The sequence below is a fragment of the Dermochelys coriacea genome, chromosome 11 (genome assembly GCF_009764565.3).
Source record: "Dermochelys coriacea isolate rDerCor1 chromosome 11, rDerCor1.pri.v4, whole genome shotgun sequence".
Lineage (NCBI taxonomy): Eukaryota > Metazoa > Chordata > Testudines > Dermochelyidae > Dermochelys > Dermochelys coriacea.
In genome coordinates this window covers 71,896,382-71,921,670 of record NC_050078.2, presented here as the reverse complement: position 1 = coordinate 71,921,670, position 25,289 = coordinate 71,896,382, and the positions used below count along the sequence as shown (strand labels likewise).

At 43.3% G+C, this 25,289-nt stretch overlaps 1 protein-coding gene across 1 annotated transcript in view; it reads right to left on the bottom strand.

The window, feature by feature from the left end:
• IQCA1 (IQ motif containing with AAA domain 1) overlaps positions 1-25,289 on the bottom strand; it is a 163,539-nt gene that overhangs the window by 21,062 nt on the left and 117,188 nt on the right. The window contains exons 12-15 of the mRNA XM_038421943.2: positions 19,752-19,813; positions 16,387-16,469; positions 12,964-13,071; positions 8,620-8,819 (exon numbers count right to left, since the gene is read on the bottom strand). Of these exons, the coding sequence (XP_038277871.1) occupies positions 8,620-8,819; positions 12,964-13,071; positions 16,387-16,469; positions 19,752-19,813 (453 nt within the window). The remainder of the gene's footprint in view (positions 1-8,619; positions 8,820-12,963; positions 13,072-16,386; positions 16,470-19,751; positions 19,814-25,289) is intronic.

The following is a 25,289-nucleotide window of genomic DNA, read 5'->3' as shown; positions in this document are numbered from 1 at the left end:
ACAATCTGCATGTGCTGATCTGACTTTGTTTTTCATGGCAAATTCTCTTGCATGTGCCCAATCAGGACTAGGTTATCCTGCATTTCTGAATTAAAGTAGAACAGAAAGTAACTACTAAGTGGATTTTGTTGGGTATAATGGGTGATAACCACCGGGGTTCTGCTGCTCCATGGTTCTGTTGTCAACATTTTGTCTTAGAGCTATTATTTCAGTTACTCTCCAGACTGCTTTGGTTCATGTTTGGAAGGAACGATATAACTGCAACTGTAAGAAACTTATGCTAAAATTTTCAAACTTGGGTGCCAATAAGTTAAGCATTTAATGCCACACATGGGCACCCAAATAAATGTCCTGATTTTCAGAGTTGCTGAGTATGTACAGCTCCTCCAAGCTCAAAGATTCCAGCCTTAATTTAAAATGAAAAAATAAAGTTAAGTTTCTGCAGAAATTGATGGGTCAATGAAAATCAGCTCAGTCCAGCCCCTGATCACTGTATTTTCTACAGTTGCTATATTGACAGCACAAACCTAGATAAAGCACTTGTGAGATCAAACTGATGAAAATCATAAATAAATATTTTGTCCAAATGTGTGAGGTTGACTAGAACAAGTAACAAGTAGAACAAGACGTCAGTAAGAATTTGGAAAACATAAAATTGAGTTCCTTTAACAGATATTGGTTTTACTGATAATATATTTTGGCTTGCTATAGAGACAGTGTAATAATAAAATCCTCTAACAGATTGACTTTTATTACATTTTAACTTTAGGAGATAAAACAAGTTAAATCTGCTCCCTTCCTTTGAAATGATATTATACATTTATTTCATTGGATATTTGGCAATAATCATCCTTTCATGAATATAACCTTCTCACAGGTTTTCCTTTTAGGCAGGCTTCATTGCACCATGCATAAGAGTGTACACCTTCTGACTGTTAGAATAAAAGTCTGATCACTATTTCAATCAGAGTAGGGAAATATTTCACAGCAGCGAAATGTTTAACAAAATTTGCTTTTTACCAACATTTTAGGGTAACTTCTTATTGATCTTTTTCAGATTTCAGAAAGACACAACACAAATGTTCTGAAACGACTGATTTATCTTAGCCTTCGGCTTTGGTAAATTTCATAACCAATATCCTTGTTACTCAATCTTCCAACACTGATGCTGTTTGAAATAGAATGCAGTATGTTTCAACAGAAGGAGCACTATTGTGTCCACTCTTCAGTCTATCTGGCTTTGTGTTTGAGCTAAATTGCTTGTGTACACACACATACAGCCTGTATTTCCTCCTGGCCACTTTTCCAACCCTTTAGTCTGATCAGTACTGTACCAGTAGCCCTTTCCCATCAGTGGCTCCTTGTATGATGCCTTTTCCGTGTGCTGCTGCTGCCCTGGGAAAGATGTTAGGTGAGGTGTGTCTGTACTTGTGATTAATCTGATTGCTGCCCTCTTCAGTGTTGTTGCCTTGCCAGTTATATTTTTTGCCTCAGAGTTGTGGCTTACAAACTACCTACATTTTTATACCTCCATGCCTGAGAGAGTTATGTCTTATAGCTTTTTCCCTTGCTCTTCTCTGGATTTGTTACTATCATTTCTAGGCGGCCTCCACTAACCTTTTATTTTGTCAGATAAATCAGACTATTATTTCTCCCATGGAAAACTTTGTATAAGGTACAGTTTGCTGAAGCACTACTCGTGTATTTAAAAAGCATCAGTAGAAGCAACTGAGGCCCAGCTCAGCTGGCATAAACTGACAGAGTTCCATTGACATAAGTCAGGCACAATGTATGGAAAATGGTTATATGCAAAATACTCCCTATGTATGTTGGTTTCTATGTGAAGCAGTTGTGCCAGAACCGGTGGTGGTGGGGGGCAGCGGGACATGGCATGTCCACTTTTTGCTGGGGCAGACCCTGGCCCCTTTCCATCCTCTTCCCCCTGAGGCCCTGGCCAGGCCAGCGTGGAGCCCAGCCAGGGAGGGGAACATGGGCAGTTGTGGGAGCCGCACACGCAGACTTCAGACCCGTGGTGCAGGGCGGGGGGGCTGAGAGTAATCCCTGGCCCATGTCCCCACCCCCGGCCTCCCCACTCGGCCCAGGGCAGGTGGCAGGTCCGTGACTCCACACCAGCTCACCACAGCTGCCCAGGTGGCTCTGTCCCCGACCCGGCTCCAGCTGCGGGGGAAGGCCTCAAAGCTGCAGTCTAGTCATGGTAAGAGCTGTGGGGGCAGCTGTGGATCCTCCACCTGCCCTGGGCAGGGAGTCTGGGGGGCGGAGACATGGGCTGGGGGTTGCTCTCGGCGGGTGCCCCACACCATGGGCAGGTGGAGGGTCAACTGCGGTTCCCCCACAGCTGCCCGTGCGGCTCTTACCATGGCTGGGCTGCAGCTCTGAGCCCTCCCCAACTGGAGCCGGGTCGGGGAGAGCCACGTGGGCAGCTGTGGGGAGCCTGGGTTCCTCCATCTGCCCTGGGTGGGGGGGCTCAGGGGGCAGAGACACAGGCAGGGGGTTGCTTTTGGCCCCCCCCCACCTGGGGGGGAAGATGGGCTCCCCAGCCCCTCTCTAGCTTCCAGCTTGACTGGGGGCGGGGTCTCCAGGGGAACAGGAAGGGTGGGGGTTTGCCCTTGGGGGAAGGGGTGAGGTCTCAGGGGGGTGGAACCCCTGGTTCCCCACTTTTGAGAAGGATCCAGCACCCTTGACGTGAAGAATCAGATTAAGGCACTACTGGGACGCCATTCAATATCAGATGGAGACCCTTCCTCTGTGCTCTGAAACAGATCACTGTGCTATGTGACTTCTCTGTGAGAACACACGTTTATTTTTTGACACTCACAGCTTCCTTCAGTAATTTTGCTGTTAAATATTAATCACTCATATGTTTTTCTGGAAAGACAGATTGAAATTTCAGTGTTTTCCCACTAAGGTAAATTAGGTCATTTCCTCTAAATTACATTAAAAGTGACAGTTTTTAATACCTTGAGTCCCTTTTTTGTCAGAGCTGGTTTGTATCTTGCAACAGAGCCCTCCCAAAAATAATTATATGAAAAAAGGATTTGGATTTTTGCATCTGAAACAAATTAAAGTCTCATTTTTTCCAACGTTGTTCTCTTGTTTACTGTGTCTCCTGTGAAATAACTGCCATCAGTTCAATTATGGATAGAAAGTTTCCTAATGGTCATTTAATGCTCTCTAGAGTTTAATTTAGTTACCGAAACGCTTTTTTGTTTGTTGAAGTGATTGGTAATCAAGAGTTCTAGGTTACTTCACCTTCATCATAAGGCACCATAAATACATATTTAGTAAATCTCATGGTTTAGGAATGGTTACATGGATCATATAATAACATGAGAAATAACTATTGCAGTGTTTCCTGTAATTTACTTACAATTATAAGTACACAATCTTTATTTTGTTTGGCTAACTATAAATAAGTATCTTTGGCAATACAAATGCCTTCTATGCCAGTCTGACTAAGGCAACAGTTGCTGTTGCGTGCAAAATTTATAATTGAAACTATCTGTTATTGAGACCTGTGAATCTACACACAAGGAAAAATGTAACGAGGTGAACTATTATGTGTCAGACAGTGAGATTCAGAGAGCTGTGAATATAAATACCACATGTATGCTGCCATATACTGAAGTCTTTTATGTCAAGATAGTGAGCAATCAGCTGTTGTGACCTGCACAGGGTGTGCCATGTTTGTCTTTCTCCCAGAAGACAGAAGCGACTTTGTCTGTACGAAGTGCAAGCTGGTCTCTATGTTGGAAGACAAGGTTAAAGAACTAGAGACCCAAGTATAAACCCTGCGTTGCATCAGAGAAAATGAAGATTTTCTGGATAGAAGTCAGCGTTTGGTACTTCAGGCACAGCATGCTGAAGAATCAGAGAGGGCAATGCAGAACGGGAAGAAAATTGTCAGTATGTGACCTCCAGAAGAAGAAAGACGAGAACCCATGTACCCCCAATGCAGATAGAGGTAAGAAACCGTTTTCAGGCTCTCTGCACAGATACTATGGCGGAGAACGGTTTGAAAGAGTTATCTGAGGGAAGGGATCAGAAGGAGACCCCATTGACTGGAAGGCATGGGATGCATTGTCCTAGGGATCAGGGTTCCACGACCACCATTCCGAAGAGGAGGAGATGGGTGGTGGTGGTCGGGGATTCCCTCCTAAGGGGGATGGAGTCATCCATCTGCCGACCAGACCGGGAGACTTGAGAAGTGTGCTCCTCGCCTGGACCTAGAATTCACAATGTGATGGAATGTCTGTGTGATGGAGTGTCACAATGTGATGGAGCCAAGCCCTCAGACTGCTACCCCTTCCTACTTTTCCTCAAGGGCACTAATGATACTGCCAAGAATGACCTTGAGCAGGTCACTGCAGACTACGTGGCTCTGGGAAGAGGGTAAAGGAGTTTGAGGTGCAGGTTGTGTTCTCATCCATCCTCCCTGTTGAAGGAAAAGGCCCAGGTAGGACCGTAGAATTGTGGAGGTAAATGCGTGGTTGTGCAGGTGGTGTTGGAGAGTGGGTTTTGGATTCTTTGACCATGGGATGTTGTTCCAGGAAGAAGGATTGTTAGGAAGATATGGAATCCACCTAACAAAGAGAGGGAAAAGCATCTTCGCAGGCAGGCTTGCTAACCTAGTGAGGAGGGCTTTAAACTAGGTTCGCCAGGGGATGGTGACCTAAGCCTGGAGGTAAGTGGGACACTGGGAGGAAACACAAGGAGGAGGGTGCAACAGGGAAGGCCTCTTGATTCATACTGAGAAGGTAGGGCAACTGGCAATCTTAGATGCCTGTACATGAACACAAGAAGTCTTGGAAACCAAGCAGAGAGAATTGGAAATCCTGGTACAGTCAAGGAACTATGATGTGATTGGAATAACAGAGACTAGGTGGGGTAACTCACATGACTGGAGCACCGTCATTGTTGGGTATAAACTGTCCAGGTAGGACAGGCGGGGGAGAAAAGGTGGAGGAGTTGCACTGTATGTAAGGGAGCAGTATGATTGCTTAGAGCTCCAGTATGAAATTGGAGAAAAGCCTGTTGAGAGTCTTTGGGTTAAGTTTAGAGGCGAGAGCAACAAGGGTGATGTCGTGGTGGGTGTCTGCTATAGACCACCGGACCAGGAGGATGAGGTAGACGAGGCTTTCTTCAGACAACAAACAGAAGTTTCCAGATCACAGGCTCTAGTTCTCATGGGGGACTTCAATCCCCCTGACATCTGCTGGGAGAGCAATACAGCAGTGGACAGACAATCCAGGAAGTTTTTGGAGCATGTTGGGGAGAACTTCCTGGTGCATGTGCTGGAGGAACCAACTAGGGGCTGTGCTCCTCTTGACTTGCTGCTCACAAAGAAGAATTGGTAGAAGTACAAGTGGGTGGCAACATGGGCAGCACTGACCATGAGTTGGTCGAGTTCAGGATCTTGACAAAAGGAAGAAAGGAGAGCAGCAGAATGTGGACCCTGGACTTCAGAAACTGAACTCAGGGAACTGATGGGCAGGATCCCATGGGAGGCTAATATGAGGGGGAAAGGAGTCCAGGAGAGCTGGCTATATTTTAAAGAAGCCTTATTGAGGGTGCAGGAACAAACCATCCCGATGTGCAGAAAGAATAGCAAATATGGCAGGCGACCAGCTTGGCTTAACAGAGAAATCTTTGGTGAGCTTAAACACAAAAAGGAAGCTTACAAGAAGTGGAAACTTGGACAGACGACTAGAGAGGAGTTTAAAAATATTGCTTGTGCATGCATGGGTATAATCAGGAAGGTCAAAGCACAATTGGAGTTGCAGATAGCAAGGGATGTGAAGGGTAACAAGAAGGGATTTTAGAGGTATGTTAGCAACAAGAAGAAGGTCCGGGAAAGTGTGGGACCCTTACTGAATCGGGGAGGCAACCTAGTGACAGATGATGTGGAAAAAGTTGAAGTACTCAATGCTTTTTTGCCTTGGTCTTCGCAGATAAGGTCAGCTCCCAGACTGCTGCACTGGGCAACACAGTATTGGGAGGAGGTGAGCATCCCTCAGTGGTGAAAAAACAGGTTAAGGACTATTTAGAAAAGCTGGACAGGCACAAGTCCATGGGGCCAAATCGAAAGCATCCGAGGGTGCTGAGGGAGTTGGCTGATGTGATTGCAGAGCCATTGGCCGTTATCTCTAAAAACTCATGGACATCCTGGATGATTGGAAAAAGGTAAATATAGTGCCATCATTAAAGAAAGGGAAGAAGGAGAATCTGGGCAACTACAGACTCACCTCAGTCCCTGGAAAAAGCATGGAGCAGGTCCTCAAGGAATCTATTTTGAATCACTTGGAGGAGAGGAAGGTAATCAGAAAAGGTCAACATGGATTCACCAAGAGCAAGTCATGCCTGACCAACCTGATTGCCTTCTATGATGAGATAACTGGCTCTGTGGATATGGGGAAAGCGATGGATGTGATATACTTTGACTTTAGCAAAGCTTTTGATACGGTCTCCCACAGTATTCTTCCCAGCAAGTTAAAGTATGGATTGGATGAATGGACTATATGGTGGATAGAAAGCTAGCAAGATTGTCGGGTTCAATGGGTAGTGATCAATATCTCAATGTCTAGTTGGCAGCTGGTATCAAGCAGAGTGCCCCAGGGGGTTGGTCCTGGGGCTGGTTTTGTTCAACATCTCCATTAATGACCTGGATGATGGGATGGACACTAAGATGGGGGAGAGGTAGATATGCTAGAGGGTAGGGATAGGATCCAGAGTGACCTAGACAAACTGGAGGACATTCAACAAGGACAAATGCAGAGTCCTGCACTTAGGATGGAAGAATCCTATGCACTGCTACAGGCTGGGGACTGACTGGCTAAGTGACAGTTCTGCAGAAAAGGACCTGGGGATTACAGTGGATGAGAAGCTGGATATGAGTGAACAGTGTGCACTTGTTGCCAAGAAGACTAACAGCATATTGGGCTGCGTTAGTAGGAGCATTGCCAGCAGATCAAGGGAAATGATTATTCCCCTCTATTTGGCACTGGTGAGGCCACATGTGGAGTATTGTGTCCAGTTTTGGGCCCCCCACTACAGAAAGGATGTGGACAAATTGGAGAGAGTTGGCGGAAGGCAATGAAAATGATTAGGGGTCTGGGGCACATGATTTATGAGGGGAGGCTGAGGGAACTGGGATTATTTAGTCTGCAGAAGAGAAGAGTGAGGGGGGATTTGAAAACAGCCTTCAACTACTTGAAGGGGGTTCCAAAGAGGATGGAGCTAGGCTGTTCTCAGTGGTGGAAGATGACAGAACAAGGAACAATGGTCTCAGGTTGAAGCGGGGGAGGTCTAGGTTGGATATTAGGAAAAACTATGTTACTAGGAGGGTGGTGAAGCACTGGAATGGGTTACCTAGGGAGGTGGTGTAAAACATCTTTAGAGATTTTTAAGGCCCAGCTTAACAAAGCCCTGGCTGGAATGATTTAATTGGGGTTGGTCCTGCTTTGAGCAGGGGATTGGACTAGATGACCTCCTGAGGTCTCTTCCAACGCTAATCTATGATTCTATGAACTTTTCCTTTCTGGAGAAAGCCATTCTGAATCCATACTCTCTCCTGGGGATTCTGGCACTAGGAAAGGGAGATCTTGTTTTTTTTTTTCTTCTCAATTTTAAAGGATTCCTCCTGGGACTGTAGGCCTGCACCCTTTCTCATCAGAAATGTGAAGATCATGGAATAAAGAAGAAATTGGGCCCTGACTATGTCCTTAAGTAAGGGTTCTGGATACATTCATAATTAATACACAAGGTTTAATTTCCAAGCCCACCATATATTATCTTATATTTTTGTTCCTGTAATTCTAAGCTAGAATTCCTTTTTCAAAATGATGACTGCAGCTAACCAAAGAGCTGCGTAGCAGAGAGTCATTTGTAGTGACTCCTGTGCAAGAAATATACTCCCAACAATAGCCAGCATTATTTGACTACACATTGCATCTCAAAGAAATATTCCTGATTGAAGTAAACAGAAACACAGAACAGAATTTTGTTTTATATAATGCTTTTCATACTCAAGGTAACTCAAAGATCATTCAAGTGGTGACATGGAAAAACATTCTTGTATCAATTGATTTCCCTTGGGACATTAAATCCTTCACAGTGGTGAACATATTGGTTGTCAGAACATTGTTTTAAGGAAATTTGAAAGCCATGAGACTTGTTTTGACCTTGGACAGCTGTGCTTTCTTTTTGGTGTACTCTGACTCTGGTTCTTGGCTTTATTTTAAATGGAGAGCAACTGGCTTGTTGAAGATCTACTCTTTGACGTTGAGAAAATGGGCATAAGGTGATTTATCATCCACAAGGGGAAGTGGAATGAAATGTGGACATTTCAAGGGCACCATACACGCTCACGTCTTACAGATTCATGGATTTTAAGGCCAAAAGGGACCACTAGATCTCCTAGTTGGACCTAATATAAAATGCAAGCCAACTAATTTCACCCAATTACCCTTGGACTGAGCCCAGTATCTGAAAACTGGAACTTATTTAAAAGAAAGTAGGATATGATTCCACAGGAGTTTTAAGAGAAGAAATAAAAAAACACACAGCAGACTAGTGAGAATCAGCTGTCAAAAAGTACAGTACCTTGAACACCATGTGGAGCATCATTTGCAGACCACTCTTGCCTGGGTATTTCCCAGCAATGTTAGAGGCGGACAAGTTGAAGAGATTGGCTCCTGTTTCTGTGCAGAGGGCATGCACCAACATTTTCTTTCCTACCCCTGTGGGCCCAGTTAGCAACAGGGCTTTCACCAAAGGAGCCTTCTCATGTACTGCTTGAGAACCTATAAAAAGTAATAAGGCACTATTATTGCTTTCATTTAAGTCTGCCATAAATGTAACGGTGAATGATTCTTCAGTTTTTCTTTGTGATAAATATTTCATAATGTGAACTCTTCATCTCACTAACATAGAGCAAGTGGTGTAGAATTCACTTTACAGCTGTAGAATATCTTAGCCTTTCTTTCGTGGCAGGAAAACCAATAGTACTGAACTTATTTTAATTGTGACTTTCAGCAAAATTCTTCTCAGGTCCAGGGTGACCGTTTCACTTTGCTTAATATTGGATATGGGCTGTAACAGGCTAAGGAGCATTGAAATGAAAACGAGACACATAGTTACATGCAGAAGACAAGACTGACACTACGTACAGTACACATCTGCCTTCAATTACACCTATCTGTTAACTGACTGCCTGTTGGCTGTCAGGCAGATGTATGGTTGTAGGTATACCTGTGGTCTAATTTAAAAGAGGAGACAAACATTCTGCCTCAGAGCTGTTCCCCACTTCATAATTGGAAAGGGGAGGAAATTCCTGTCATATGTTAAAATAGCAGAATCCCTTATCTGTACCAAAAATGACACTTTCCAACTTCCATAAGAAAACAAACTAATTGGAGTATTTTCCTGATCAGCATTCTTCTGTAATTTAAAACCAGATGTCATCATCAGTCTTTCGTTTACCCCTTTCTTCCCTCACCACCCTTTTTTTGGAAAATTTTCTCTTTATTGTATTTCTGCTTTTATTACGTGTGGGAGAGAGTCTGATCCCTTGATTGTAGGAATGGAATTTATCTGGCTGACCTGGATGATGACAGCACCCAGAGGTGGGGTTGCTGTGAGTGCTGTCAAGTCATTCTCCAACAAGGAAAGATTAAGCCCTATATAGAACTCTGCTACTTCATTTATGAGTAGAGGCATGGTATATACCCATTTAGTGGCTAATCTGCTTTTTGTTCTCTGCTTTTTTAGTTGAGACAGTGCAGATGCTGGGTTCCTCCTCTTCACTTGCTCTGACAGGGAGCGTGATGACCAATCACCATCCAAGATTTCACTGCTCTCTATGGCTCTCTCCTTTGCTTCTCCAGTTTAAACTCTTCTGATATGAAAGGAATGAGGTTGCCTGTTCTACCTTGATAGTTGGATCAGTGAGTCTTGTCGAAGCCTGGGCTTGGAAAGCCCAATGGGGAGGGTGTCTGCACTCTCTTAACAGAGCCACGGAAAGCAATTTAACAGGTAAGGGGCAATGTCACATGATGTTTTGTGGCTCTGGCTGTGACTGCACAGATTGGGTTTTGTATAGTGGCATCCTATGGAAAGCCACCCTAGAGAGGGAGAACGAGAGACTGAAAAGAGGGAGCCTGAAGTCATGAAAAGGAAGGGCCAAGCACCTCTGACTCTTTCACAGCTTCCAGTGTCAAAGGCTGGTAGCCACCCCAGACACTTCTTTGAGGAGAATCTCTCCTTGAGGTGAACTTCTCTCCCTTCTAAGCAAGCTGAGCTGTTTTCTGCTGCATTTCTGGACATTGTTTCAGCCACTGCTTTGCTCCACTGACTGATTGGAGATTTCCTCTGTGACAGAAGGAAAAAGGGCTTAATGCTCCAGTGAGAAAGTGCTGCTGCAAGAGGTGCAGGTAAGATTTCTTGTTGACAGCCAAATGGTGCAAGATGCAGTGGTACAGAGGTTATCTTCCTCTGCATTGCTCATTGCTCTTAGTGAGGGATGGACTGGAGAAAGGAGATGTAGAGAGCTGACAAATGCTGAATGGTAGTTGTCATCATGCCTGTCAGTGAGAGACAGGACCCAGAATCTGTGCTGTGATGGACAAAGCCACAAAAATATTTGTTAATATAGTACGGTCAGCATCCCTCATAATAGAATTTGGAAAGTAGACAGTAAACTTAACAGCAAACATATAAATTGCCTCTCCCTTGATGGTCCAATAAAATCAGTGCCTTTTACTTGCCACATAAAAACATGCCCTTATCTTGATGTAGTGATTACGACTCCAAAGTAACTTGAACAGTTATGCCTCTCATCACGTGCTGAGGGTTTGCAAACTTTCTGTTTGCCAGCTAATTGGTAGGGGAAAAAAGTCCAGAAGGTGAGAGCCCTTTGCGGGAGCTTTGCCAGTTCTGGAAAAGTTCTATTCCAGGTACTGAGAGCAAGAGAATCTCCGACTCCTACAACCACCACAGAAGGAGAGGCAATTGTTTAGCTAACCATGCTATTAAAGGTGAAAACAAACCCATCCATCAATGTGTTAATGACTTAAATAAATTACAATGAACAAAGTATTAAGATGAATGTCATCATAAGCCTTTATTCCAATACCATGAACCATGTAGTGAAGTTACCAACCTCTCAGGTTATATGAATATTTTTGGTCATTTAATACCAATTTACTACTATTATACATTGATTATAATGGAACAGTAGAAACCCCTCTAGAGAAATGTAACTTCCATTAGAAAGTCTCCTTTCAGCTGCTTATAATTTTCTCAGATTCCTTTTGGGCTGAAATTTTCTTAATCAGGTGAATATTTCTGGGAAAGCTTTTACTTACTCTCTCTCTCTCTTGCTCTCACTCTCATACAATGATTAACTAGTTCTGAGGCCAGTTAAGTAAAATGTCATCCATAAAATACCACCCAAAGGTGAAATTATTCCTGAGACTTTTTGGCTTCAGGCAATATATTTTTTAACACACATTTGCTATTGCAAATACAGCCTATATTTGTTTTACTGGTTGAGGGTATTTTTCCTCTCTCTCAGTTTCTCTCCAATTAATGGGAGGAGGTTTATGGACCCCTCTTACTTTGGCAGGAACAGTCTTTGGCCTTGATTATCCTAGAAAATTAGTTTAAAGCATGACCTTGCAGTGTAGACAGGGATGTCATGTTTATCTTTGTATCAGCTGGTTAAACCTATGTTTCTAGTAGAGTTAGCCAATGACCAGCTGACATGGTCTTAAAATGAAGGTCCCTGTCTACGCTGACTGCAAAGTTCCGTTTAATGTAACGTTAGAACTCAGCCTTGAGGAGTCAAGTTTACTAATACAACCTAACTTGCTACTGAAGGACAAGCCCTTTGAGGGAAAGCTCTCGCTCCCTCTTTTCCAAATTCCCATAGTTGTAGGATGGGAAGAGTCTTCTGTATGGTGCAGCCTGCTCCCTGTGGTGCACTGGGCCCACTCTGTTGTGCCCAGGCAGAGGGGGCTGGCACCATGGAATGCACATGGTGTGTTCCAGTGTGTACAGAGAGAGAAGCCTGAGCACAAGGATTGCATTTGTCCCTGGTTTTTGTTAAAGGCACACAAAAGGGAGGGGAAGGAGAAGAAAAGGCTCCCTGCTCCCCTCCATCCTAACACCAAAACAAGAGCCAGGGACATTCTGGCCTGAGGTGGAACAAATGGACTGAGTGGCAGAGAATGAGGCTACGTAGGACTGAGTTGGCTGGCTGAGGATTTGCCTATCCTCTGACAGAGGTCTACCAAAAGTGAAAACATTATGAAAGAAAACTATAAATAGCAGAAGCAAAGCCCCTTTATGTAGTAAGTGCCTGTATTCCCCATGGCTGGCCTACAGTCATCCTGTCAGTCTTGAGAAAAATATTGGGACAGACAGTATGTTTAAAAAACCCAACTAAGTCTTGTTTCATATTAATAGTGGCTGGCATTTAAAACTACAAAGACATTTAAAAGTGCTCTCTTTCAGCTATCTGAAATCTACTCAGACTAATTCCTTAACTGTTCACCTTGTTTGGTTCCAAGTAACATTAGCCTCTTGTAAAAGGTAAATTGCAACCTTAGCCCTTCCCTTAACTTGATTGATTTTAATCACTGGAGCTTGTTTTAGCTATTATCTTTCCCATGTGATTTCCTTTGTATGTTGCCATTCACAAACTGTTAAAATGCAAACAGAGATGGCAAAGAAATGCAATACCTGACAATAGCATGTGCATGCTCTTTTATACTCTATTAAAATGATATGGCCTTCACTGAGAATACTTAATTGAAAAACAATTATACTGCAAAATGCTTTAGACTACAATCAATCAAGCACTGTCAAAGCTAGTAAAAATGTATGTTACTGGCAGGAAGCAAATCATCATATTCTGCCCTTTAGTAATTTTTGCTGTGCTCTTACCTAATGGCAATATTCCATACAGCGCTATTAGCTGTCTGACATCTGCGAGAGAGGGCATTGGCTCTATGTCTACCAGACGAAGCGTAGTCCCCAGATAGCTGTACTCGCCTGCAGGGAGGAAGCATGGGCTTAATAAATGTGACACTGTATTGTTATAAAATGCATAATTCAAATAATGAAAAACTACCACGGAATACAAATTTTGCATGCTCTGAGCAAACCCAGTTCTGTCATGGGAAAGGGACTCAAGTAGGGGAATGTTGCCATGGAATACAGGCCTAGAAGGAAAATGAAGTTAAGCATGCATTCCTGGGCTGACTCTCCCTAATAAGCAGGTTGTGGAAGGCATTCAGCAGAGAAATAAGTCTTAAATAACCTTTTAAAGAAACTTTGTGGTTCACAAAAGAATCATTACTGACACCATAAATCACATCAATAGGAGAGAATTTGAGGAGTTGAGATGTCATTTTTGGAATCACCAATGAACCAAGATGTGTCTAAGGGATTTCAAAGAGGGAAAAATATATTGTTTAAAAGGTTACTTAATTTTTTTTCTGAATGCTGCCTGCCCCCATAATTCCCACCACATCTTAGTTAGTGGGGACACTCTGCACAGCAATCTGTGTTCAGTTGACTGTTTGTTTTTTTGCATCACACTTCACCTTTTTTATTTAAAAGTAGAGTGAAATGCACTGCTGCAGACTGAAGCAATCTAAAACTAGAGTCCTGCCTCATCTTGCTAGAGAGCTGTAATCACATATAGGACATAATGGGACAAAGATCCAGAAGGATGGGACACAAGCAAGAAAATTAAGGGCTACGTCTACACTGGATATGTAGAGGTAATTTCCAGTTTGAGTAGATGCATGTTAGCTCACGCAGAATAGCAGTGTAGCAATGGGATGGGCTAGCCGCACCAAGTACATTCCTAGGGTTTCAGACAAGATTGTACTCATGAAGCTAAGACTACATTGTGAGCTGGAAATGTCACCTCCAGCTCCAGTGTAGACATACACTAATAGTGCAGGAAAAATACATTCAAGAAGGATTAATTTCTTTAGCATAAATAACATTTCTGTAACTAATACTATTTTGTATTTTGATGATGATAACTTACAAATAGGAAGGAAGAACATCCAGCTTGTCTGGGATAGATGTAAAATTAGAAAATGAGAGACAGTTGAGAGATACAGTATAGTCATAGTTTGGGCAAGGAGATGGACAAGCACTGGCATAGCCTCCCCTCCCCCTTTGAGGGTAAAATTCATTTCAGGTTTTATCTTTTATTTAAGGAGAAATCAAAAGAACTGGCTAGAAATTAATCTTCAGAGATTTAATTAGAAGGCATCAAAGGGTTTAATTGCAACTGGCCATAAATCATGATGGATATTCTCTGACTAATTTAGATAAGGTCACCAAGAAAATTAGTTCAGCAATGTCGGTTTGTCATAGGGACGGACGTTTCAATACCTTTACTCACTGTGTGGCTTCTTGCACAGTTCTGCCCTTTGTCTTCTCCCCAAGAACAGTGAGTAAGAGAGCGACCTTTCTAGGATTTCAGGACTCAGGGCTGAAGAGCACTCATTTATTTCTCTATGGGCCATAACTCTAACCTTGCAACTTTAAATGTTGCTTTTGACTTGATATAAAGCCAAAGATTTTAGGCCTCGCTCCTGGGAAATGCTAAGTACTGTTTGTCTCACTCTGACAGTGCAAGTGGGACTTAAAGCTGCCCTAAATGGAAAGCTGAGAATTCCCTGAACATGAGAGAATTTTCTGCTGGGGCAGGGCTGGCTTTGACAGCTCTATGCCTCCTCCCCGCCTACCCAGAGTAGGGGCTATGTGGGGACGTGCTGGGTATGAGCACTCTGTGTTACAGTGATCCCACACCCAGTGTAATGGCTCCTAGGAGGTCAGTGCTGCTTTTATGTAACTTAGAGCAGCCCGGAGGCCACCCTAAGCTATGACAGGAGTCAAACTGACCCCTGAAAGCTTCAGGATCAAGGGATTATAAAGATGGCTTCAAGCCATCATTGCCCCTCCCCCACCTCTCCAGTTGGTGCACTTGAGGATTTGGTACTGAGTGTTTTATTAAAATTGTGAGAGAATGTTTTGATTTTTACAAAATTTTACAATGTTACCAGCCACTAACTAGCCTATTGGCCAAGATGGTCTTTCAAAATGTCTGTGTTTGAAATGTCTGTCAGCCATAAACGACCTTGGGAAGGACAGCTGGTAGTGGTTGGGCGAGTGCAATAATAATGAAAAGCTTCCATTACTACTCTCAGCACTCTATGCTCTTTAATGAATATGCAATGAATAGAATACCAATACCAGCTCATTCTCTAGAGTGGGCAAGGACTCTGTTGGCAATAAATGCTGCTTTTAACAGTTTATAAAAACATGGCACTTACAACCAATATGAAAGACTCACATTTTTCCTGCTTAGATATATACCATATTAATGGCCAGATGCACTGTATGTGCTAGGTACTGACAAGCTCTTTAATTGTGGTCCTTTAAATTAGTGGGTTTTTCCCTGATATATTGCAGTTTGTTCAGTTTTAGTGAATGTCCCAAAACAATCTCAGAGAGTGTATCAAGCCACTGTGAGATTGCATTTCTTCTCTGAACACTAGCCCCATTGCACTCAGATCTTTCTATGGTGCTTTATCTTGGGGTTTTCTATTTGTGTATGTGAGGCTGTATAATATTGGCTACTATTTTATTTTCTGGAAAATATTTTGGACACAATATAAAACACCATGCCGCTATGCCTTCAGGTTCCATTGTATTGCCTACCACCATAGATAGGCACTTCAACAGTACAAATTGTGGATACCGAGCACCTCTGAAAATTAGGCTTCTTTTGATTTGGGTGCCTAACTTTACACACTCAGGTTTAAAAATTTTGTCCCAGAATCTTATTTAAATTGCAACTGTACTTCATTTCATCCTTGACTTGACTGGTCATAATGATTAGTGAACCTTGGAAGGTTTGCATGTTTCATCAGATAAAACATACAAACACTTGGATGTTCCAAATCCAAATATCTTTGAACAGTAAACTCATAGGAAAAGGCTTTCCTGAAATCTTGGTTATCTCTGGACTGTAAATAACATGAGAACAGCTTCTTACAATATTTTGGTACTTCTCTTTCTGGCACCTGGCAAATTCAGGAATGACAAAGTAGTGGCATGCACATATGTTTAAAAATGCAGAAAACAAACCCATATTTCAAATCTTAAAAAGAGGGTTGAATTTATTCTGACTTGCATTTTTGGTCAGCTGTTTCATTCAATCTATTTCATCCATCTTTTATAAGCAGCCAAACTGGAGTGCACTATGGATTAAGTGTTCTCATAATATTCAAGATATATATTAGCTCTGATATGTAAGACATTTAGAAATGTATACATTACCAACATAATCAGAGAGTTTCACTGTCTTGGGCTTTATTAGTAATCCTTCTTCCACTAGTTCCTTGTACAGAGAATTAATGGTCCTACAGACAAGATACATAATTTCAGAAAATTCTAGAGATCTGCAAAAACAGTCCAATCCATCAGTAACGAAACTAAATGGAACATTTACACATCCTTAGCTTTATAATATAATTTTTTACTGACAAATATATAATTTGTCACTGTCAATATTTAATCATTATTGACTTTTATGTATCATCTGTTATTTGTTCTCCTTCCCTGTTAAGTAATAGTCCTACACTTTTATTTCCTTATATACCACGACTTCTTATAGCAGTTATGACTACCTATTTCCAGGTGATGAAGATCACTGACTACTGTTGTACTCATTCATTAATACCAATTACTGAGAAATTATTTTAAAATCCAAATAACAGCACATAATGTTATACTTCTGCAATTAGTAATTCATTAATCTTCCTAGAATTTATTCTGTTTTTAATAGACCAACTTCCACTCCTTTAAGAACATCACATCATTTATTATACTGGATCAACCAATGGTCCACCTAGTTTGGTATCCTCCCTGATGGGGGCCAGAGCCAAATGTTGTAGAGGAAGGTGGGGAAAAATCATGCAGTAAACAATTATGGAATAACATGTTCATTGAGGAAATTTCTTCCTATCTCCTGTCAATTTGTGGGTGTCTTTTGCCCTAAGAAATGAGGATTTATACCCTTGAATTTTTTATCTATCTAATGTAAATGTGGATTTCTCATTATCTATGTAACTGTCCAATCCTTTTTTTCCCCCTTTGGTATCCTGCTAAACTCTCGGCATCAATGATATTTTTTGGCAGTGAGATCTACAGATTAATTAAAATTGCTTTGAGAAATAATTCTTTGCACACTATAAGTATATTGCCTTCCATTTTTATTGAAGGTCATCGTCTTATATTTTGAGGGTAAATAAGAATGCCTAACTTGACCTTCTCAAGATCTTTCATTATTTTGTATACCTTTAACATCATCTCTTATTCATCTCATCTTCAAGCTAAACAGTTCCAATCTGTTCATTGTCTCATAAGGAAGTCTTTCCATGCCAATAATAATTTTGGTCACCAATCCTAACTGAGGCATTTCAGTACTACTAAAAAATACAAATATTTAATAATAGGTATAAGTTGGCCAATAACATCAATATACCTTTAATTTCATGTCTCATGTGTTTTCAAATAGACATTTCATTTTAAATTTTTTATGTCCACACAGTGCATAATTAATACATAAGCAGTAATAAGGAAATGCAAAATTTAATGTGCCTACAACATTAATGCTGCCACTCTGGTTCTTGTTTTCATAGTTGAATGTATAACGTGATGATTTTTATGTTAAGTGTATATCACAAAATGTTCAGCAGGTATAATGTGGACAAATAACACTGCTGTAAGAGCCATAACTCCTGCATTTCCTGCCTTATTATTTTAAATGTGCAAATTTAATGATGCATGAACTGAGTCTCCTCCATGTGGAAGTGTGTTATGCTCAGTCCCTTTTATCAATTGAAGCCCCGGTGTTTCTCTACCATGTAACAACACACAAAGATAGACATAAACCCTTTTTAGCTATTTCTGGAATTTTACCCCTTCTCCTGAACAGCAGTCAAGAGCAATGTGTGAAATTTAAAGGCCAAAGAAACTACCATAACAAGCTAGCTACTAAAAAGCGTATCATATATTATTAAAATAAGTCACTAATAGCATAGTATTATAATAATTGCATATTTTCTGAGTAAGCCAGGCCTGTTAGGTGTGGCACCCTGTCCCCCCCATAGAGGTGGGTAGGTCAAGTAGACGTTGATTGTGCTTGCTACAGCCTTGGCTAAGAGAGCTGGGTGTTTTAGTTCAGACAGCAGAGCCTCATGCATTAAGATCTAGAGTCCCAAAATCAATTCTTGATGCTGCTGACCCACACAGAGGCATCAGCATTACATCTGTATAAGTGTATGTTTATATATGTGTAAATAAGTATAATAATTGTAAATGTGCATATGCATTTAATTGATAGACCCTGGAGCTGCTATATGGTATGAGAGGTCATCTTCCATACACTTCCATGAAATATTTCTTCAACACTTACCTATTTGGCTTAAGAGATTTAACATTTGAAACCAAAATTAGACACCATTCTTGATCGATTGTATTGCAGTAGTGCCCAAAGGGCCCAGTTGTGCTAAATCCTATACAAGTGAATAGGAATGGATGATAATGCAAGGCACTTCTTTCCACCAGGTGCTGAGTATACTTGTCTCTACAGTGCTCTTGGGCCCTGCTGCCTAGGAGTGCAATCTGTCCCTGTTCCACGCCGCTACTAGATAAATTGGTGCTAGCTGTGATAACTTAGCATAGGTTTTGTATTATATGTACAAGTGAAAAATGGGCAGATTCTCAGTAGATGTATCATGTGAATGTTGAAAATGCAGGTGTCAAACACGGAATTTGCTCGAACCCCTCAAATAAAATAAACTCTGCCCTCAGAACAGAAATATTTAACAAATTGTAAGGTGCCCTCAAGAATTTATGTTGGTTAGACGAGAAATAAGACTGATCTATGACATGTACTTTTTACATGAGAAACAAAGGCTGCTTTATTGCGGTATTTCACTAGGGCTGGCTACAGCCTCTCTTCTCAGGGACTTTAAATTGGATGGAAAATCTGTAGACATCTGAGACTGCCAGGTGTTCCTGCACCTGCTGGTGAGGGGTTGGGGGAATAAAAGTAAAAGGGTCTTCGTTAAAGAACTGGGCCCAAGAGCCTGCAAAGACTTACATGCATGCTATGTGTATGCACTGTAAGTAGTCCTATTGGTGTCAGTGAAGTCTGGGTGTTGAAGTACATGTGTAAGTCTTTACAGGATCAGGGCCTTCATTATAATTAAAGGGAAACATACACAGCACAGGTCATTATTGTACAATGTATACCTTCAAAGCAGCATTTGTCTTGTAATGGGTAGCACTACAAACCTATCAGTCAAGAGGTCATGTAGCATTTACTGACAATGCAGAACGAATTTTACTTTGAAATATTTCAAAGAGACTAAAATGAACATTTTGCATGATAGGTTTGTTTTATTTCTAGAAGTCTGTGGAGATTTATAGCTGTTATCAAAATGGTTCTGTTTATTGTAGGGTTCCTCATGAGTGTGAGGCTGTTGGCACTGGTAGGTTGAAATGTAAACCTACCAGTTCTGACACTGTCCTTTTGTAATTAAACAAAATAAAAAGGGTTTGGCAGTGTGGCAAATATAAAGGATACATAATTTTGTCACAATGTAACTCTCAGGATGAACAGGTGCATTCTTTACCTGTCGGGAGTCAAATCTTTCTCCTTCTTTTTCTTCCCACTTTTCTTCCCTTTTTTCTTTTTCTGAGGACCGTAAATGTAGACAGTAATTAATGACATAAGTAGTTGGGATGTAGAGCTGAATGCTATTGGAACTGATATGAAGGCCAAAACTTGGCGATCCAACTTCAATAAAACTAAATATGTTAGTATTTGTATTTTCCACTATCTATGTGCTTTTATGTGGTCCTCACCAATATAGTATCTGAGGAATAGATTGTATCCTTGCAGCACTCTGTGAGATAGGGAAGTACTATTTCCATTTACAGATGAGAACCTGATGCACAAAGAGACTAAGGGTATGTCTACACTACGAAATTAGGTCGAATTTATACAAGTTGATTTTTTAGAAAGCTATTTTATACAATCAATTGTGTGTGTCCCCACACTAATGCACTAAGCGCATTAAGTTGGTGGAGTGTGTGTCCACAGTACTGAGACTAGCGTCGACTTTTGGAGCGTTGCACTGTGGGTAGCTATCCCACAGTTCCTGCAGTCTCCGCCGTGCATTGAAATTCTGGGTTAAGTTCCCAATGCCTGATGGGGCAAAAACATTGTCGCGGGTGGTTTTGGGTACATGTAGTCAGTCACCCCTCCTTCTGTGAAAGCAATGGCAGACAATCATTTCGCGCCTTTTTTCTGTGAGGGCGCCATACTGCTTTCAGCAGACAGTGCAGTAGGACTGATAACTGTCTTCGTCATCCACCACTTCTGCTATCACTCGTCTCTCTTGCTCTCCTGATGCTATGAATCCACCTCGCAGGTCCTCTATATGACTATTGTCATCCACCGCTTCTGCTGGCACTCTGCTCTCCTGCTTACCTGGTGGTCTCACAGGGCCGCTTCTGCTGTAAGTCTGCTGGGCTGCTCTTGTCTCGCCATACCATGGCAAGCAAGCAGCCTGCTCAGCTGTTGTGACCTGGCAGCAGACGGTGCAGTAGGTCTACAAAACTGGTCATCTAACCACCGCTTCCCCTTCAACTCTGCTCTCCTGCAGATGCCATACCATGGCAAGCATGGAGCCTGCTCAGATCACCGCAGCAATTATGAGCATTGTAAACACCTCGCACATTATCATGCGGTATATGCAGAACTAGAACCTGCAAAAGCAGGCGAGTAGGCGACGGCAGTGCAGTGAGGAGAGTGATGAGGACATGGACACAGACTTCTCTCAAAGCACAGGCCCTGGCAATTTGGCCATCCTGGTGGCAATGGGGCAGGCTCATGCTGTGGAATGCCGATTCTGGGCCCAGGAAACAAACACAGACTGGTGGGACTGCATAGTGTTGCAGGTCTGGGATGATTCCCAGTGGCTCCGAAACTTTCCCATGCGTAAGGGCACTTTCATGGAACTTTGTGACTTGCTTTCCCCTGCCCTGAAGTGCAAGAATACCAAGATGACAGCAGCCCTCACAGTTCAAAAGTGAGTGGCGATAGCCCTCTGGAAGCTTGCAATGCCAGATAGCTACCGGACAGTCGGGAATCAATTTGGAGTGGGCAAATCTACTGTGGGGGCTGCTGTGATCCAAGCAGCCAATGCAATCACTGAGCTGCTGCTATCAAGGGTAGTGACTCTTGGAAATGTGCAGGTCAGAGTGGATGGCTTTGCTGCAATGGGATTCCCTAACTGTGGTGGGGCGATAGACGGAACACATATCCCTATCTTGGGACTGGACCACCAAGGCAGCGAGTTCATAAACTGAAAGGGGTACTTTTCAATGGTGCTGCAAGCACTGGTAGATCACAAGGGATGTTTCACCAGCATCAACATGGGATGGCCGGGAAAGGGACATGACGCTCGCATCTTCAGGAACTCTGGTCTGTCTGAATGGCTGCAGCAAGGGACTTACTTTCCAGACCAGAAAATAACCATTGCGGATGTTGAAATGACTATAGTTATTCTTGGAGACCCAGCCTCACCCTTAATGCCATGGCTCATGAAGCCATACACAGGCACCCAGGACAGTAGTCAGGAGCTGTTCAACGATAGGCTGAGCAAGTGCAGAATGGTGTGTGACAAAGCTCTGTCCTTGCCTCCGTGGGTCCCGTGTTTTCTAGCAGATTTTGCTAGCCGCAGAGGCTCACTGTGACCCTGCACATAACCCTTCTTTAGAGACAAGGGTCACAGTCTACTGAGCCATTTTCATCATAAGCCAGCGAGGGAGGTGAGGAGAAGTTATCCTTCCTTGAACAGTCTCTGTTGTCTCCCAGTCTCAGTGATTAATCAGGGGCTAAGGTTGGGGGGGGGGGATCCCGGTCCCACCCTCTACTCCGGGCTCCAGCCCAGGGACCCTGATAGTATCAGCTATGGTAGCTGGCCTTTTAGAAACATGACATGTACAATTCCCTGGGCTACTTCCCCCACAGCAGCCCTCACTTCCTCAAGCTTCACTTCACCCTTACCTCAGAGCCTCCTTCCTTGTGCCTGATATGGTGTGTACTACTCAGCCTCTCCAACCGCACAACTTCTTCCCACAGCTCCTGACATGCACACCCACCTGACTGACTGGGAGGCTTAACTAGTTTCAGCCAGCCCCTGATTGGCTTCAGGTATCCCAATCAATCTAGCCTTCTCCCTGCCTTCTGGAAAGTTCTTAATTGGCCCCAGGTGTCTTAATTGACCTGGAGCAGCTGCCATTTCACTTATCCTGGTACCAGGGATTTGTTTAGCCTGGAGCTAATATATCTATCTCCCACTACTCTTCCATAGCCACCTGGCCTTGCCCCGTCACAGGTGGCAGAATGTGTATTTGGACATTTAAAAGCATCCTGGCGCAGTTTACTGACTCGGTTAGACCTCAACGAAACCAATATTCCCATTGTTATTACTACTTGCTGGGTGGTCCACAATATCTGTGAGAGTAAGGGGGAGACGTTCATGGTGGGGTGGGAAGTTGAGGCAAATCGCCTGGCTGCTGATTACGCGCAGCCAAACACCAGGGTGGTTAGAAGAGCACAGCAAGGTGCGCTGCGCATCAGAGAAGCTTTGAAAACCAGTTCTGTTTGTTTCTTCTTGATGAAAACCCGCCCCCTTGGTTCTCTCAACTTCCCTGTAAGCCAGCTGCCCTCCCCTCCCGCCTTTGATCACCGCTTGCAGAGACAATAAAGTCATTGTTGTTTCAAATTCATGCATTCTTTATTAATTCATCACACAAATGTGGGGATAACTGCCAAGGTAGCCTGGGAGGGGTGGGGAAGCACCGGGTGGGGTGGGAAAGGAGAGGAGGAGGGAAGGACAAGGCCACACTGCACTTCAAAACTTATTGAATGCCAGCCTTCTGTTGCATGGGCAGTCCTCTGGGGTGGAGTGGTTGGGTGCCTGGAGGCTCCCCCCCCCACTCCTTGGGCGTCTGGGTGAGGAGGCTATGGAACTTGGGGAGGAGGGCAGTTGGTTACACAGGGGCTGCTGTGGCAGTCTGTGCTCCTGCTGCCTTTCCTGCAACTCAACCATATGCCGGAGTGTATCCGTTTGATCCTCCAGTAGCCTCAGCATTGCATCCTGCCTCCTTTCATCATGCTGCCACCACCATTCCTCTTGATTCCGCCACTTCTCCTGTTGCTCCAGCCAGCTATCCTCTCGCACGTCTCTCCTGTCCTCTCATTCATGTTGTGCTTTCCTGGACTCTGCTATGGTCTGCCTCCATGCATTCTGCTGGGCTCTTTCAGTTTGGGGGACTGCATGAGCTCAGAGAACATTTCATCACGAGTGCGTTTTTTTCACCTTCTTATCTGCACTAGCCTCTAGGATGGAGATGCTAGTTGCAGCGTTGAAACATTTGCAGCTGCAGGAGGAAAAAAAGGGAGATTAAAACTGAAAAAGACACATTGGCCATTTAAAAGGAGGGGCTGATGTTTTTGGGTTAACGTGAAGCACAAACCCAACAACCCCCCCCACACCCAATTCTCTGGGATGATCGCTTCACCCCTCCCCCCACCACGTGGCTAATAGTGGGGATGATTTCTTTTCAGCTACAGGCAAACAGCCCAGCAGGAATGGCCACCTCTGATGTCCCCTTAATAAAATTCCCCTAGTTCAACCAGGTGACCATGAATGATATCACTTTCCTGAGGATAACACAGAAAGATAAAGAATGGATGTTGCTTGAATGCCAGCAAACACTGGGACCACACGCTGCCATGCTTTCTTATACAATGATTCCAGACTACATGCTACTGGCCTGCCGTGGTAAAGTGTCCTACCATGGAGGATGCAATAACCTGTACGTGGACCTGTATTTTGCAAAGGCTTTGGGAGTACCTCCCATATCATTGAGATGTCCCTGGAGGATTTCCGCCCCATCCCCAGGCACGTTAACAGACTTTTCCAGTAGCTGTACTGGCCGCGAATGCATCCCAAGTCTTCAGGGCAAATTAGTAATTAAACACACTTGCTTTTAAACAGTGTATTATATTTACAAAAGTACACTCACCAGAGGTACCTTCTCTGCCTTCAAAGTCTGGGAGCCCGGGTTGGGAGGATGTTGGCTCCAGGGTGATAAAGTTCCTGGCTGTTGAGGAGAATGGCTGTTGAGGAGAATGCGCTCTCTTCAATCTCCCGCTCCTCATCATCTTCCTTGCCCCCAAAATCCTCATCCCTTTTGCGTGATCCAAAGGAATCCACGTACAGGTGTGGGGTAGTTGTAGGGGCACCATCTAGAATTGCATGCAGCTCATCATAGAAGCGGCATGTCTGGGGCTCTGACCCCGAGCAGGCGTTTGCCTCTTGGGTTTTTTGGTAGGCTTGCCCGAGCTCCTTAAGTTTCACGCAGCACTGCTGAGGGTCCCTGTGATAGCCTCTGTCCTTCATGCCCTTGGAGATTTCTTCAAATATTTTGGCATTTTGTCTTTTGGAATGGACTTCTGATAGCATGGATTCATCTCCCCATTCAGCGATCAAATCCAGTACCTCCTGTTCGGTCCATGCTGGAGCTCTTTTGCGATTCTGGGACTCCATGGTCATCTCTGCTGATAGCTCTGCGTGGTCATGCCACGGTGGCCAAACAGGAAATGAAATTCAAAAGTTTGCGGGGCTTTTCCTGTGAACCTGGCCAGTGCATCCGAGTTGAGAGTCCTGTCCAGAGCGGTCACAATGGAGCACTGTGGGATGGCTCCCAGAGGCTAATACCGTTGAATTGCGTCCACACTAATCCAAATTCGACCCTCTGATGTCTATTTCATCGGGGAGGAGTACAGAAATCGATTTTAAGAGCCCATTAAGTCGAAAAAGATGACTTTGTTGTATGGATGGGTGCAGGGTTAAATCGATCTGATGCTGCTAAATTCGACCTAAACTTGTAGTGTAGACCAGGGCTAAGTGACTTGCCTAAGGTCCCATAGGATGGCTGTGGTTGAGCCAGGAATTGAATCCAAGTCTCCTGAGTCCCAGACTAGTGCCCTAACCAGTAAACTCCTTCCTACCTCCTCTTTGTAATGCCTCAGGGAAGAAGTAGCATGAGGTCAGGATAAGTAGAGCAGGTCTTCTCTTGGGATTTTCTCCACA